Below are 15,982 nucleotides of genomic sequence, written 5' to 3'. Positions count from 1 at the left end.
CATGTTTTATAAGCAAGTCATTTCTCTAAACACATTTGTCTCAATGTTTGTAACTTATGTTCTTAAACACTTCTCCCTATTTCTTTATTAATGGTCTGATAATGTGAAAATGTTTTGTGTTTTCCAAAGATCTGGGGGTTTTTACAACCAAGAATGGCCCTCTGAGCCACCAATATTATATCTCGGTTATGCTGATCATGGCTCATCCTAAAAGGAGACGGAATGTAGTATCCACCAGGAGAGACTAGGGGTGATGTAGAGAGAATGGTGCGTTCTCAATTTGGAGGCCCATATTCCAGTCCAGTTCCTCCGAACTAGGCCTTCTGCAAGTGTGGCATTTGGCAAGTTTCCTATGACTTTCTGGGCCTCAGTTTCATTATAAGTACAATAAAAATATTGGCCTTGACAATGAAAGGGCTGTAAATTCTAATAGCCCATTATGAGGTAAGAAATCTGGGTTGTTCTAGAAAATATGAAACTGCTTCTAAATTTTTCTCGAAAGCTCTATTCTGAATTCTAGCCATTATATTCATTTCTTTTTGTGTGTGTTGCTATTGAGGATGTCAGTTAAAAAGGCAAATGTATTATCTCAGAGGGGTTTAAACATTCGTTATTCAAATAGTATTTATTGGGGGCCAACTATGTATCAGGCATTGTACTAAGTAATAGACTCGTGACTTGGGGGGAAAAGTCCCTGTGTGTCTTTTAAAAATTTATAGGTGAGTGGGAGGATTCAGAGAAATACACTGGAAATTCCAATAGCATATAAGAATTATAACTGAGGATTTTTAAAAAGTTATAGCCCTGGCTGGCATAGCTCAGTGGATTGAGCATGGGCTGTGAACCAAGGTGTCGCTGGTTCGATTCCCAGTCAGGGCACATCCCCGGGTTGCAGGTCAAGTTCCCACTTGGGGGGCACACAAGAGGCAACTACACATTGATGTTTCTCTCCTTCCCTTCCTCTCTCTCTAACTACAAATAAAAATAAAATTAAAAAAAAGTATGTTCTTGATACAAGTTTAAAAAAAAAGCTATAGGCATTTGTAGAAAAGGAAGTCTTGCTGGTGGCTGTGATGTCTTAAAGGAGACTTGAAAAATGGGTAGGAGTGAGTCATGTCAATAAGGATGAGAGGATGTTTCCAGGCAGAGTTAATCACATACGTAAATATTCAGACAAAGAGTCTAGAGAGTTTGTGGAACCTGAAAATAATTCAGTATGGCAGGAGTACAGCACCTGTGAGAGAGTGGGTGAGAACTCTGGGGAAATGAGAATAATCATTCAAGATCTTTGCTCTTGAGAAAGATTACTCTTTCCACAAGGTGGAGAATGAACAGTGCAAGAGAAAGGCTATAAGCACATTTTGGAAGAGAAGATAGTGGCCTGAAAATAATAATGATGAAGAGAAAAGGAAGTATACTCCAATGAGATCTAGGAAATAAATAAAAATGACTTATGACAGATCAACTATAGGGAGTGAGAAAGAGGTTCAAGCTGAAGGCTGGAATTTTTTTTTTTTGGCTTGCACAATTACATAAACAGAAATGCCATTTGCTAAGATAGGAAACAGAGGGAGAAGTAGGTCTGGGGAAAACTTAAGTTAATTTTGGACAAGTTGAGTTTTAAATGGCTAATACATAGTAGGTGCTCAAAAACCATTACTGAATGAATAAACACTCAACTAAAAATGTCCAATGGGTATCTGGAAATGTGGATCTCCTAGCCAACAAAGACATCTTGACTGGAGACTTGTACTTTTAAGCCTGCAGTTTACAGATGAAACTTAGAACCCTGAGAATGGTTGAGATCATTCAGAGGAAGAAGTATAGAGGAGACAAGAGGGCCTAAAGGCTGAATCCAGAGGAATACCAACACGTGAGAGCATACAGAGGCAAAGATGGAAGAGACTCAGTATGAGGGGACATTACAATAGGACTAAACACTAAGCCCCTAAAGGTAAGCCCTCTGAAGGCAGAGATATTTGGTTTATTTTTGGTTGCATGCTATACACTGAATTATAACTCTCCAAAATTCACATGTGGAAGCCCTAACCTCCAATGTTACTATATGGGGTCTTTAGTAGTTAATTAAGCTTAAATGAGGTCATAAGTGTGAAGCCCTGATCCAAGAAGACGGGAGCCTTATAAGGAGAGAGATCAGCTCTCTCCATCATGTGAGGATGCAGGGAGAAGGCAGCAGTCCTCAGCCAGAGTCCTCAGCCAGGAAGTGAGTCATCAATAGAACTTGATCATGCTGGTACCTTGATCTCAGACCTCCAGCCTCCAGATTTGTAAGAAAATGAATTCCTGTTTTTTAAGCCACTGAATCCATAGTACTTTGTTATGGAAGTCTGAGCTAACTAGGATAGGACCAAATACTTAGAAATAGTTATGGCGAAAGAGAGTCTCCCAGACTTCCAGTCAAGATGGCAGTGTAGATAAACGTGGTACTTGTCTCCTCCCACAACCACATCAAAGTCACAACTAAACTAAAGAATAACCATCGTTCAGAACTACCTGGAATTTAGCTGAATGGAAATTAAAGAAGCAGCCACATCAAGACTGGTGGGAGGGGTGGAGATGACGAATGGGCTAGTCCAAAACCCATGTGTGGTGTGGTTTAAAATTAGGAGGGTTATCTCAACTGCAGAGAAGTGAAGGGTCCCAGCCCCACATCTGACCCCATCCTAGGGTTCCAGTGCCATAAAGAGAAGTCTCCATAACTTTTGGCTGTAAAAGCCAGTGAGGATTGGGGCTGAGGAAGATGGAGTTGTCTAGAGTACCAGGCAGTTCCTCTTAAAGAGGCCCATGCATGGACTTACTTGGACTTAATACCTCTCAGTTCCAACACTGGAGCAGCAGCTTGAAAGGGACTAGGGACACACAAGGAGGAACTGAATCGTTTGGTATCAGAGGGAGAACTGGCGGGGGGCAACTTTCTCTCAGACAAAACTGCTGACAGAAGCCATTATTCCTTTGATGAGCCCTTTCTCCATGGTGCTGGTAGGCAGGTACCATATATGAAACTCCATTAACCTGGCACACAATATTTGTTCCACCCTGGTGATTCCCTGAGGTTCTACCCCAGCCAGGTTCTGGGCCCACCCAAGTGGTTTCCAGTGGCTTTTTCATATGAATGATCTGTCTTGGCTCCTGCATCAGATTTCCCTAAAATCTCTCAAACAGCACAATCTGGCCTCAGTATGCCATGGATCTTTCACTAAGTGGCCCCAGTCCCAGCATTGGCAGCAGCTGGCCTTGGTTTCCAGCTTGGCCTCTTCTGGGTACCTCCAAGCTTAGTGCAAGTAGCAGCTATCTGCACAGTGCTTTGTAGCTCATGCTAGGTGGCCCTGGGCAGGGCACAGGGAGCAGTTGACCTTGAACTGCACCTCCTGCGAGGCCTCAGAGCCAGTGCACCCAGTGGACAGCTTTAGACCATGTCAAAGCACAACCTAACCACCTCCGCAAGAAACACACTCAAGGGGTAGACTCAGTGGGCACCACATCCCCATTGAGATGCATCCTGCTCTGTGGAGTAGGCCCCTGTTCAGCTGATCTTCTATGGTAGTCAGGTTGGTGGTCAGTGGTCACAGAAGTTCTTGCAGCTGATCAGTTTGGAGGTAAATTGCTCTCGTTGACATGTCAACAGCAATCAATGCTCAACTATAAGAGGACAGTGGACAGTGTATATAACCCACACAGTATGGGGTTACATTTTGAGTGCCAACCATCTTAGTTGATTAAGAAGGCTGTGCCACTGGCCCCTACAGGGCACCTACTACATTAGGCCATTCTATAAGCCTGGGAGATGTAGTAGCTCTACCAAATACACTGAAAATTAACACAGGGAAGCTGCCAAAACGTGGAGACAAATAAACATGTTCCAAATGAAAGAACTGAACAAAATGCCAGCAAAAGACCTAAGAAAAATGGAGACAATCTACTAGATGTAGAGTTCAAAACACTGGCTATAAGGATGCTTAATGAACTTAGTGAGAACCTCAACAGCATAAAATGTGAGCTGTCACAAATGAAGACGATGCTAGCTAAAATGAAGAATACATTGCAGGGAATCAACAGTGTAGTAGATGAATATGAGACTCAAATTAATGATTTTGAATATAAGGAAGGAAAAACCATTCAGTCAAAACAGCAAAAAGGGAAAATAATCCAAAAATTGAGGATAGCATAAGGAGCCTCTGGGACAATTTCAAACATACTAACATTTGCATTGTGAGGATTGTGGAAGAAGAGGAGAGAGGAAGAAATTGAAAGCCTATTTGAAAAAAAATAATGATGGAAAACTTCCCTAATATGGTGAAGGAAATAGACATACAAATCCAGGAAGCTCAGATAATCCTGAACAAGATTAATCCAAGAGGAACACACCAAGATACATTGTAATTAAAATGCAGAAGGATAAAGATAAAGGTAAAATATTAAATGCAGCAAAAGAAAAGTAGGTGGTTACATACAAGAGAGCTTCTATGAGACTGTCAGCTGATTTCTCAACAGAAACTTTGCAGGCCAGAAGGGGTTAACAAGAAATATTCAAAGTGATGGAAAGCAAGGACCTACAACCAAGATCACTCTACTGGGAAAAGCTATCATTTAGAATTGAAGGACAGATAAAGAGCTCCCCAGAAAAGAAAAGCTCCCCAGACACCTTTATTTGGTGCAATAAAGGAGTTCATTGCACCAAACCAGTATTATATGAAATGTTAAAGGGTCTTCTTCAAATAGAAAAAGAAAAAAATCAAGATATGAATAATAATATGGCAATAAATACATATATATATATATATATCAATAATTGAATAAAAACCAAATAAGTAAACAAGCAGAACAGAAACAGACTTATAGATACAGAGAACATTTTGATGGTTGCCAGGTTAGAGGCAGGTTGGGGGACTGGGTGAAAAAGGTAAGGAAATTAAGAACTACACATTGGTTGTTACTGAGTAGTCATGGGAATATAAAGGACAGCATAGGAAGTTTAGTCAATAGTATTTTAATAACTATGTATGGTGTCAGGTGGGTGTGAAATTTATTAGGATAATCACTTAATAAGTTACATAATGTCTAATCACTGGGGTATACACTGGAAACTAATATATTAATGAATGTCAGCTATAGTTGAAAAATTAAAATAATGATTAAAAAAAAGAGCATCTCCTGCTGGCCCTGAAAAAACAAGCTACCATGAATTCTACAGCTGCATGGAAGTGAATTCTCCCAACAACTTTGTGAGCTTGGGAGAGAACCATAAGCTTCAAGTGCCATCACAGCCTTGTGAGACCCAGACAAGAGATCAAGCTTAGCTGTGCCTAGACTTCTGACCCACCAAAGCTGTGAGATAAGAAATATGGTTTTTTTAAAATGCTGCATATGTGGCAATTTGTGATGTAGCAGTAGAATATGAATATATTAAGGAAAAAAGAAAAAAAGGGAAATAATCATGGTAAGTAGGAGGTAATCAATATTTTTTGAGTGAATTGAATAAATGAGTCAGTCCTTGGCATGCTCATAAATATATCACTTCCTTGACACAATACAATTGTAATTAAGGGGGTTGGGAGAAGAGAGGAACACTGGCTAGCATGGGGGTCCCTGGGTGCTTAGGGAGAGTGGGAGGGAGCCAATTATCCAGATGAGTGTGGTAACAAAGTAGGAAGAAAGGCCTAAAAAGGCTCAAAATATACAAATTTCCTTTTTTCCATTTGCCTAGGGTTGGTTCTGAAACTGGGCCAGCTATGTTCTTGGTTGATTACTAACTAGATGTGTAAGTGTGTGTGTGTGTGTGTGTGTGTGTGTGTGTGTGTGTGTGTAAGGCCCTCCTTAACATTAGTCAGGACTATTTGAATCAACGTGCATTTTAGGCACAATCTGGATATTGGTGTCTACAGAGAAATTATACCCAAAGCTGGCAATGAGATTCCTCAAGTAAATAACAGATAAAGGGAGGAAGAGGGACACACTGTAATAATCATTGTAATAATTGGAATTCTTTTTTATCATGGATGGCACTTATAGTGAAAGTACTTTTTAAATTGTCTTCTGACACATGCAAAGTATGTTGTATAAAAAAGATTCTAAAATACTTAAAAAATAAGTTTTCCAAGAGAAGTTACTAAAGAAGAAAGTTACTAAATTCCATTAAGTTGGTAAATTAAATCTGAATCTCTCATTGTTTCACAATAAAGAGTAGCCATTCTGCTTGACAACCGAAAATTCAGACCGTCTCCATCAAATCCTGGGTAGGAAGCCAGGAAATAGCATCAAGGTCCCAGGTTTCGTGAAAGTAACTCTTTTGGTTTTGATTCTTCCCTCATAAATCATGAAAAAAATTTGTTTGGAGTGGTGGTAGGGAAAAAAGGCTGTTTAAGAATCTGATTCCATTTGGCTTCCTATTAAGTTGCATCTTTATAGGCTCAGATAACATTTGATCATGTAAAGCCTGTTATTATTAAAAAGGTCCATGAACAGAGTGTGAGAATAAGTCTGTGGACTTGAGGGAGCTGTTCTCTGGGAGAGGGGTCTGACTGAGGGAAGGCTAGTTCTGTGCCTTGATGCCTTGGCAAAGCTACAAGCCCAGTGCCTGGTTGCTTGTGCCATTGGTTGGACAGGGAGTTTATGTGGTCCATTCTCTGGGCAGGGAGACAAAATACATCTACAGTGATAGAAGTCAGAACAGTGGTTGTCTTAGGGGCTAGGGGCTGATGAGAGTGGACATGAAAGGAACTTCCTTAAAGTGGTGGGCGTGCTCTATAATCTCACTGAGATGGTTGTCATACGGGCACATTCATCTATGCAAACTCATCATACTCTACACGTAAGATACATGTATTTCACTGCACATAAATTTTTACCTCATAAAACAAAAATCAAAGGTCACTTGAAAAAAGTCTGCAAGCTAATCAAAAGCCCTTAAAACAAATGGCTTGAACTATTTTTAAAATGAGCAGAAACTTAAAAGGAAATTCTTCATTCGTCTTCTACTTTAGAAGAAAATAGATGGTGTCAAATAAATGCACTAGGCCAAGCTGCCAAACAGAGCATTTATAATAAAAATAATAGCTAGACTTTCATGTCTCAAAGTGATGGAACCATTTCTAGGAATATAAGCTATTTTGGAAATATTTCCACATCTATTTTTTTCGTGTTTCTGTTGGAGGAATAATGTTTTTGTAAATGCAAAAGCTTTTAATGGAGCTAGAGCAGAAACTATGTTTGGTCACAGTATTATCTGGTTCTGAACGAAAAAATCAGGACTCTCTTGTGAATCACACTGCCGAGAAGTGCAGGCTTAATCCAGGAGATAGTATAAATTTGAATTTTGACTTTACGATCTGAGTTGGTATGAGGAGATGAAGGTAATATTTTAGCAAAAACAATTTTGAAAATCGTAGAACATTACATGGCCAGTTAGCTTCTCAAGATGGTTATCCAGAGGGATATATTATTTTATTCTTTCAAGCATTTGGATCAATACATTAGTCAATCTTTGATGGACTACTGTGACCATGCACATTGCTAGGCACTTGGAGAACCTCCAAATTGTTCTCAAGAAGCTCCTGAGCAGGATGAAGGGATGACAAATCCAGGGTGGGGCAAAAGTAGGTTCATAGTTGCTGGTATGGAAAATAATACAGTAATAAATAAATAGCACAAGAATAAGCTCTGTTTCACCTATTCACAACTGTAAATGTACTTTGGCCTCACCCTGAACAATGATAACTCTAGTTCAATGAATAATGTAATAAATGCATGAGAAATTCCATGGGAGTTCAGAGGAGAGGAAATTCCCTTTGAATAAGAAAGCCATTATAGATGGGCTGGCCTTGGGGCAGGTCCTTCAAAAAGGGTATGCCTTCCAGCAAAGTGGAGGTCAGCGGCATCAGGAAAGCTTTGAGTGCTTGGAGTCTGGTTTTTGTTTGGTTGAAGCACAAGCTACACAGGGAACAGATGCACTGGACAGGATACATTTATGGAGAGAAAGGAGGGCCTGAACTCTTTGGGAAGTATAATCTGGGTGGAGGGTGGAGCAGGTCAAAGAAGATGGTCCTGAGCAGTAGGATCTGGGGAGGAGTGGGGCAAGGGACGAGGTAGATGTCCCCTAAGAGGCTTTTACCACAGGGAAGAGGACCATGACCTCTTACAAATGGGAGCTCCTGAAGGAGGGTGATAGAAGAGGAAGAGGATCAATGGTCAAGTTTGAGTGCTCAGGAATTGGAAAGCCCTCAGAGAAGACTGTGAGACTTTGATCTGGGTGACTGCAGGGACAGTGATGCTGTTCACTGGCCAGGTTTGTTGACAGAAACACCATGTGTTGGGGCAGGGGGAGAAAATGATGAATCATATTTTGAACAAGCCAGTGATGCAAAGGAGACCACTAGAGAAGTTGGGTCTGGAGGCGCATTCAGAGGTGGAGCTAGAGAAGTAGACTTGATCTTTCTCCACTTGCAAGTATCATTATGTTAAGGCAAGGCATATTCCACATGAGAGGGTGGAAGGGGAAGACAGAGGGAGATGGGGCACTGTGAAGTTGATGCCAGAAACACTAGAAGAAAACTGGCAAGGAGCAGCATCACTGCCACCCACCCCCACCACTGTCACCAAGAGTAGGGGACAAACCTTACCAAGAAGAGGAGAGAGGCTGAGGGAGAGAAAATGTTCACAGAAACTGCCTTTATTGGATCAATTTTGATGGTTAGCCTCAAAATAGTCAAAGGTCTATATGGAGAAAGCTAGGTTTATTTTTTAGATTTTATTTAATTTTAGACAGAGGGGAAGTGAGGGAGAAAGAGGGAGAGAAACATCAATGTGCGGTTGCACTTGTGTGCCCCCTACTAGGGACCTGGCCTGCAACCCAGGCATGTGCCCTGACTGGGAATCAAAACTACAACCCTTTGATTTGCAGCCCATGCTCAATCCATTGAGCTACACCAGTCAGGGCAGAAAGCTAGGCTTCTTATCCTCCCTATGTTCAAGAATAATAATTGGTGGTTCTCTTTTTCTTCTTTTTTTCTCCCCCCCTTATTCCTCTCTTTCCCTCTCCTACCCCCGCCTCCCTACCTTGCACATCCTTGGTGCTTTTGGACTGACCTTGATTGAGCACAGGTGGCTGTTGTTGACATAGAGGAGGAGTTAGGATTCCCTGTCACCTGCAAAGAGCAACTTTTTTTTTCAATCTTTGTCTTTAGTGCTGATTGAGGAGGGAGTTCTGTGCTTGAACAGTGTGATGTTTTAGGTCTTTCACAGCAGGCAAAATATATTTGCAATATGACATCATTAACGTTTCTGTAACTTTTTAAATATAACATTTTACTTCTTTCTTTGTACTGGTCTCAAGAGCCACTCATAAATCTCTCTGTAACTGCATAGGGTCCCAGGGCCAGAGACTGGCCACTCCTGGCATTGTGATTAGTCATTTAATACCCAAGACAATGACTAATGTCTGGCAACAAAGTCTCCATTAGGAGTCACGTGTCCCGGGACCCTGGGCAAAGGCACACTGGGAACACCCTATTGTTGGGTCTTAGTACCATGGTCAAGGGAGAAGTTGAGGAGCAGAAGTTGAGGTGCCATGTGGGCACCATCAGGAAAGGAAAGACTTCCCTCCCCACGGTCAATGCCAGTACAATCACAAAGCCTACAATTAGTTCAGGATCAAAGTACCCACCTTTGTCTTATCTTTATACCCCAGCTTTTCATATATTTTTTCATATGTTTACAGAAAGCAGTCAACTGAGCTATTCATGGAAAGGTTTGTGGGTTTGGTTAACGAGGTGGAGGAGTATTGCATTTCAGCTGGAAACACATCCCTAGAATGCCAAAACATTTATTCCAAAGTCTGGTTTCCTGGTGCAACCGGCGGCATGGTGATAGTGTGTCCGTTCAGAGACTGGGGGTCGGGGCCAGCAAGGCACTCGATCCAAGTGTATCCCAGAAGGCTGCTATTGTTAAATTATATTCTTTAGGAAAAACCACCCGTGTCACATTTTGTAAACTTGATATCCATACACTTTTTGACTGGCATTCTATTTTAGCCGTAAGCCTATGATTTATTTACAGCAAGCCTGTTTTCTCTCTTGCTTAGGGTGGCAGCCGAAAGCCCGGGTCACTTTCCAGGCTCCAAGGATAGGAGCAAAGGGGGCTGGAGGGTTGCTTCCCTCCACGGACACTGACTCGGGCTGTGCCACCCTGCTCCCTGGGAGCAGACAGCCAGCTTCTCCTCAGTCCTTGCTGCCATTCATCCGGCTCTGTGCGGCAGCCCAGCTTCTGTGTCTGCCGGGAGGGGGCTGCCAAGTGCCCTGCCTACTGGCTGCTTCCCGAATCCCTGCCACGCCACACACAAACACATCCACACACGCTCTGTCTTGCTCACACACAGAGCCACACGCACATGCGAGCGTGTTCCTTCCTTCATGCTCACGGTCCTCAGCTCTTGACTTCTACGAGCCCATGGAACCTTTCTGGAAAGACGCTCTTGATCCAGCAGGGTAGGACTGTTTTGATTTCTCTCTTTGCAGCTTTAGCATTTGGAGAAAGCAACTTACCTTTCTGGCCAGTGTCTGTATCCTGGCAGGGAGAGAAGGATTTGCTGTTTTTCATGAGGTTTTGTGTGCATCTTCTTCTGCTTTCCGGACTTGTAGGATTCTTTGTGTAATTTCTATATAATTTGACAGGTTCAGATTTGTAAAGAGCCCTACGAAGTGCTTTTGCATGGGTTTAGAAGAGACATTTGAAAATTGAAAGTGCGATTTATGGAAACGAAATCATCTGCAAAAAAATTGCTTGGGAAAGTAATGGTTGCTGGCCATAAAGAGAAATATCTGTGATTCACCTAATGTGGTTTTAACCCTTTCTTTGCTTACAACCTATAGTTTTTGATGCCAAGTTCAATTTTGGCTTTATATTGAATCAGCTACATCTGCATGTTGTCTCCAAATGATCTGTTCTTATAAGAATTTGGTAAATGAGCACTTATTAGTATACAGATATCCAAAGGTATTACAATTAGTAACATATGCTGTGAACATTTTATAATATTTGTCAGGTACTATATCTGGTGTTTGGGATAATGATGAAAGCAAAGTATTAATAGTTGTATCAGAGTCCGTTAGGCTGGGGCAAAGGAAGTTTTTTAGAAAGTACAAACTATGCAAGATTATGGGCGTACAATATCTTTGGAGATATATATGGTGAATTCAGTTCAAAACTTTTCTATTTTTTTTCATTTGGGTATTTGATTCTGCATGTCCTTGCCCATGTGAACTGAGAGGGTCCAATTTTAGGATTAAAGAGCAGAACTGCATCATTGCAATTTAAAATTTGTGGGTTAGACCAAGTGTGTAACGTGATTGCCAAAGATGTGGTAAATGACCTGAGGTTACCTTTGGAATAAAAGGGTCACATTTCATACTGAGTTTTCTGAAGTTTTAGTTGCATAACCTGTGGAAGGCATGAGCACTCATGTGCACCTACCCAGATGTTTTTGTAAATTATCATTCACATGAGAATTCCTAATGGGACCAAATACAGTACTGTGGCCCAAATCAAACATACAAGTTGCGCTAGATTTGCAGAAGGTCCTGGGCTGGAAGGGACCACTTTGGGAGAATGTTGTAAATGAGCAAACTGAGGTCCATCAGTACTCTACTGATTATAAAATACAGCTCTTCCTATGTGAACACCTTGAATTTCTGTCCCTCTTCTGGGCAGATGCCTCCTGTGGGTCCCTGCAGCTGCTAAATATAGCTGTCTGTGGCTGGCTGCACATGCAACAGCACCCCCCAGTCTATCTCCAGGTCTCAGTTACAGAGTGGTCCTCCCCAGGGTCATTCTATGTACACACTACATATTTTCAGCCAACGAGGAGAGTGAATCAAACAGTAAGAGACAAACAGAGATAGACTGGAGTCTGGCACCGAGCACATAAGGCAGCACGTTAGAGAAAGCCGGCCCCTGGATTAACCTTCCGAGTCCAATTCAAACACTGTCTTCTCCGGGCCACCTTTAGGAAATCTCTCTGCGCCCCCGCCCTCCTGCAGTGAAATCCAGCTTCCATCCAGCAGTAACAAGTAAAGTAAAGTTCACGGAAGCTGCTCCTTGGGGTCGCTCCAAAAAAACGAGTTGCGCCTGGAGTGATGTTTAATCCAATGTCAGTGCAAGGTAACAGTCCTTGGCCGGCTTCCAGCACCTTTGTAATGCTTACGAGCCCGGGAGATCCGCACTTAAAGTTGAAGACCGGGAGCTCAAGAAGTTGGCTGCACTTGCTCGCTTCTGGCCGCAGGGGTCCAGGGCACGCAACGGCTCAGGGACAGGGTCGCGGCGGGACATGCGCTGCGCTGTCTCTAACCAGGAGGACTGTACTCTTCTTTCAGGTGGCCGGTCGGCTGCTGAGCCCTCTGCTGTGCGGAGAGAAGGTTTGCGCCTTGCCCGCGGCCACTAACGATGACCATGACCCTCCACACCAAAGCATCCGGAATGGCCCTGCTGCACCAGATCCAGGGCAACGAGCTGGAGCCCCTGAACCGCCCGCAGCTCAAGATCCCCCTAGAGCGACCCATGGGAGAGGTGTACGTGGACAGCAGCAAGCCTACTGTCTACAACTACCCCGAGGGCGCTGCTTACGACTTCAACGCTGCTGCCGCCGCCTCCGCTCCCGTCTACGGCCAGTCCAGTCTAGCCTATGGCCCGGGGTCCGAGGCGGCAGCGTTCGGTGCCAACGGCCTGGGGGGCTTTCCTCCGCTCAACAGCGTGTCGCCAAGCCCCCTGGTGCTGCTGCACCCGCCAACGCAGCTCTCGCCCTACCTGCACCCCAACGGCCAGCAGGTGCCCTACTACCTGGAGAACGAGCCCAACGGTTACGCCGTGCGCGAGGCTGGTCCTCCCACGTTCTACAGGTACCTGCTGCGCCTGCAGCGCCACATCGGGGTGGCCGCCGAGCGCCTGGTAGGCGGGCGGGCGGGAGGGAGCGAGTGAGCCGGGGGAGGCGGCAGGCCGCGGGGCTGGCAGCGCGCAAACGGCGCGACCGGCTACCGGCAGCGGATGCGCCACCCGAGGGCTAGTGCGCAGCCACACCCGGGGTTATTTGTGGATCTCGCGTTGAGGAGTCAAGTTCTCTAGCTTGGCAGCTTAAAGGAAATTTACTTCTCCACCGCACGACTGTCTGCTTGAGAGATCCGAAACCCCGTATGCTTCCTAACCAAACAAATATTGGAAAACCTGACAAAGCAGCAATTACTTGAGGGGGAGAAACACTCCACAGCAAATAGACATGGGGTGGTTTGAGTCCCTAGTAAATGTCCCGCTTTGGTATTTAAGGCTGGAGGCTCTTGGGGTTAGGGGAGCTCGGACCGATCTGTCTGTCATCTATCTATCTATCTATCTATCTATCTATCTATCTATCTATCTATCTATCTATCATCTATCTATCTATCTAAAAATATTGTTCAATATACTCAAAACATTTCCTTTCGTCTAGAATTTTGAATTGCAAATACGCCCGTGGTGATGATGATGATAATTTTTCGCTGGGGGGAGGGGGCGGAACAATTCCTAGAATTCACTGTCCTCCTTCCAGACCAGGTTTGCAGTAAGGTCGAACTGCACTCCTCAGGGACCGACAGAGGAGCTGAGTGGGTCCCACGTTTCTGTTTCCTCAGTTGTCTAGCTGGGTCCTGCTGGAGCAGGTGGCTGGCGTGTGACTTGGGACAGATAAAACTTCATAGGCTTCCTGTCAGTTTGAAACATGCCACACTGAGGCACAAGTGTTTCTGAAATACCCCCTGCTACAATATACAATATACGATACCCCCCTGCTATACAATATAGCTGTATTGTATTTCATGCCCACCTGGCCAAAAATGCCCCAAAGCCCAGTTCAGTGTTCAGTGCCTTCTGCCCCTCTCAGTAGCTGTAGAAGAAGGCTTGGCAGTTCAGAACACACAGGAACACTTGTGACTTAAATGACAAACGTTTTATGTCCTTATTTTTTTTCCCTAGTAGAGAATATACTTTCCCACTCCCCTCTCCCTCCCATTTCCCCTTTGATAGTTTCTTTCTTGTCTTCCTGATTGACTTGGGGAGGGCTTGGGTGGGTGTTTCCGGTGAATAGCTGTACCCTGGCCCCCCACAGACAGGGATACCTGTGCAGGAGACCTCAGGGCGCCCAGGTGGCGGGGTGCTGAGTTAGGCACTGCCTGACTGTATGCTGCTGTCAGATGGGGCTGCTCCCTCCCCGGACCCTTCTCCATGTAAGCTATGGACCATTTTTTTTAGCCCGTGTTCTATCTCCAGAGATACTGATATCAGAAGAAAGAGGAGGAAGGTGCAGATTGGCCCCAGAGGATTCTGAAGGGCAGGTTCTTGCGGTTTCTAAACTTCCCCAATATCCTTCAGCCCCCTCAAAGGATGTCCGAGCATTGCACTGTCAAACAAGTTCAGCCCCAGCTGTGACTTAGTAGATGAACAGCAAGCAAAACTTTAAAAACTTAAAAATAACACAACTTTACAAAGCATATTTCAAATTCACTTTCCTTGTTTTAATAAAGGGTTAAAATGAAAAGAGGAAAAGAACTTATTCTGCCCACTTTTTGAAAAAACAGTGTTAGAACAAAATAGAACCATTACATCAAATTCACACGTTTTTAAGCTCCCTCATGTGAAAGAAGACTCTGCTACAATGTCAGTTCCATAACCTTATGATGGACTCCAAGAACTATTTTCTTTTCCATTAATTTTCAGTTCTTTTATTGCAAATGAATGCCACTGAATTTCAATGGGCACTAATGAGACTGCTCCTTGGTGGATTATTTACTGCCTTGCTAATAATTGCAAAGTAAGTATGGTCAAATAAAAGGGGGATCACATTTTATTCAAAACTGTTCATCGTCCCAGGGGCAAATCATATCACTATAATGTGCTCCGTCTGAAACTTTTTGCAAGAGATGATATTCATATATTTTTAGAATAGTATGAAAAAATGGTGTGTAACTTATTGAAAAAGTAAAAAATTTCACACAGGTGGGATTCTTTGTGGGAATTCGGTTTTAGGGTGTGTTTTATCCTTTGTAGTTTATTTCTCATCACATCCTTCTTCTTTTGTTTGAATTTTGCCTTTTATTACCCAAGGGAGGAGAAAAAAAGGTCTATGCAAGAGTTTATTTAATATTATTATTCAATGTTATTTAGTATTTCCCCCTTTTTAATTTTCCTGTTTGTATAACACTGGGTAAGATCAAAGAATTGATTAGATTCTGTGAGGAAACTTTCATTTTCTTCAGTTGTTATCAAAAGTTTTGAGGGCCAAAAGCAGTGTTTTCAAACTGCTTATTATGACCTGGAGGGTCAGAAATTCAGTTTAGTGAGTGTAGAACATTTTTTAGAGGAATAAACTGGAAGAGAAGATACTAGAGAGTGTTAGAGTGTATAATATTTAGTAGGGTGGGTTTTGTTACCTGGAAAATTGCTGTAATTATACATGCTTGCGTGTAAAATGCATGTCTTCCTGTGTGTTGAGGCCAAAGAAATTTGAAAGCTATTAGCCTAAAATATGTTCAGTGGAAAACAAAAAAAATTCAGATAAGTGCCTGGTTATTTTATCTGCACAAACCAAAAAAGCTACTTTGATTCTCTTTATTTTATTTCACTCCCCTTCCCCATAAATTAGTTGGTATCTCTAGGTCAGTTAGATTAAGCTTTACTGTTGAGAATTTATGTGAAGTTCACATTATTTAGCATAAGGATGCTATGGTTCGATTGGCCACAATATTCAGTCATATCTGTGTATGAAGAAATGTAACCGATAAGACTGCCCTGGACATGTAATAATGTGAGAAACATTGTCACATGTCCCAACCAATTACTAAGAGGGAATAAATTTATATGTAGGCAAACTGTGACTTCGAAAGATATTTCTGACCTACAAGTTCATGATGAAGGCACCTGGGAGTCATCTAGTCCTGGGTCCCTAGTTAGA

The 15,982-nt window shown here is 42.9% G+C and overlaps 1 protein-coding gene across 7 annotated transcripts in view; it reads left to right on the top strand.

Annotated features, from left to right (window-relative positions):
- ESR1 (estrogen receptor 1) overlaps positions 1 to 15,982 on the top strand; it is a 370,527-nt gene that overhangs the window by 103,201 nt on the left and 251,344 nt on the right. For 4 of the 7 annotated variants that reach the window (XM_053668791.1, XM_053668796.1, XM_053668793.1 and 1 more), the window contains exon 2: positions 12,384 to 12,905. In XM_053668791.1, the coding sequence (XP_053524766.1) occupies positions 12,454 to 12,905 (452 nt within the window). In that variant the 5' untranslated portion in view covers positions 12,384 to 12,453. Of the gene's footprint in view, positions 1 to 10,435; positions 10,500 to 11,559; positions 12,172 to 12,215; positions 12,906 to 15,982 lie in introns of those variants that run through there. The other 3 variants (XM_053668794.1, XM_053668792.1, XM_053668790.1) reach the window with 3 other exon arrangements.

The sequence above is a fragment of the Artibeus jamaicensis genome, unplaced genomic scaffold, assembly GCF_021234435.1.
Source record: "Artibeus jamaicensis isolate MK-2021 breed Jamaican fruit bat unplaced genomic scaffold, CSHL_Jam_final contig_497, whole genome shotgun sequence".
Lineage (NCBI taxonomy): Eukaryota > Metazoa > Chordata > Mammalia > Chiroptera > Phyllostomidae > Artibeus > Artibeus jamaicensis.
Note: the sequence above shows the minus strand (reverse complement) of the source record. Positions and strands in the feature narration are given on the sequence as shown.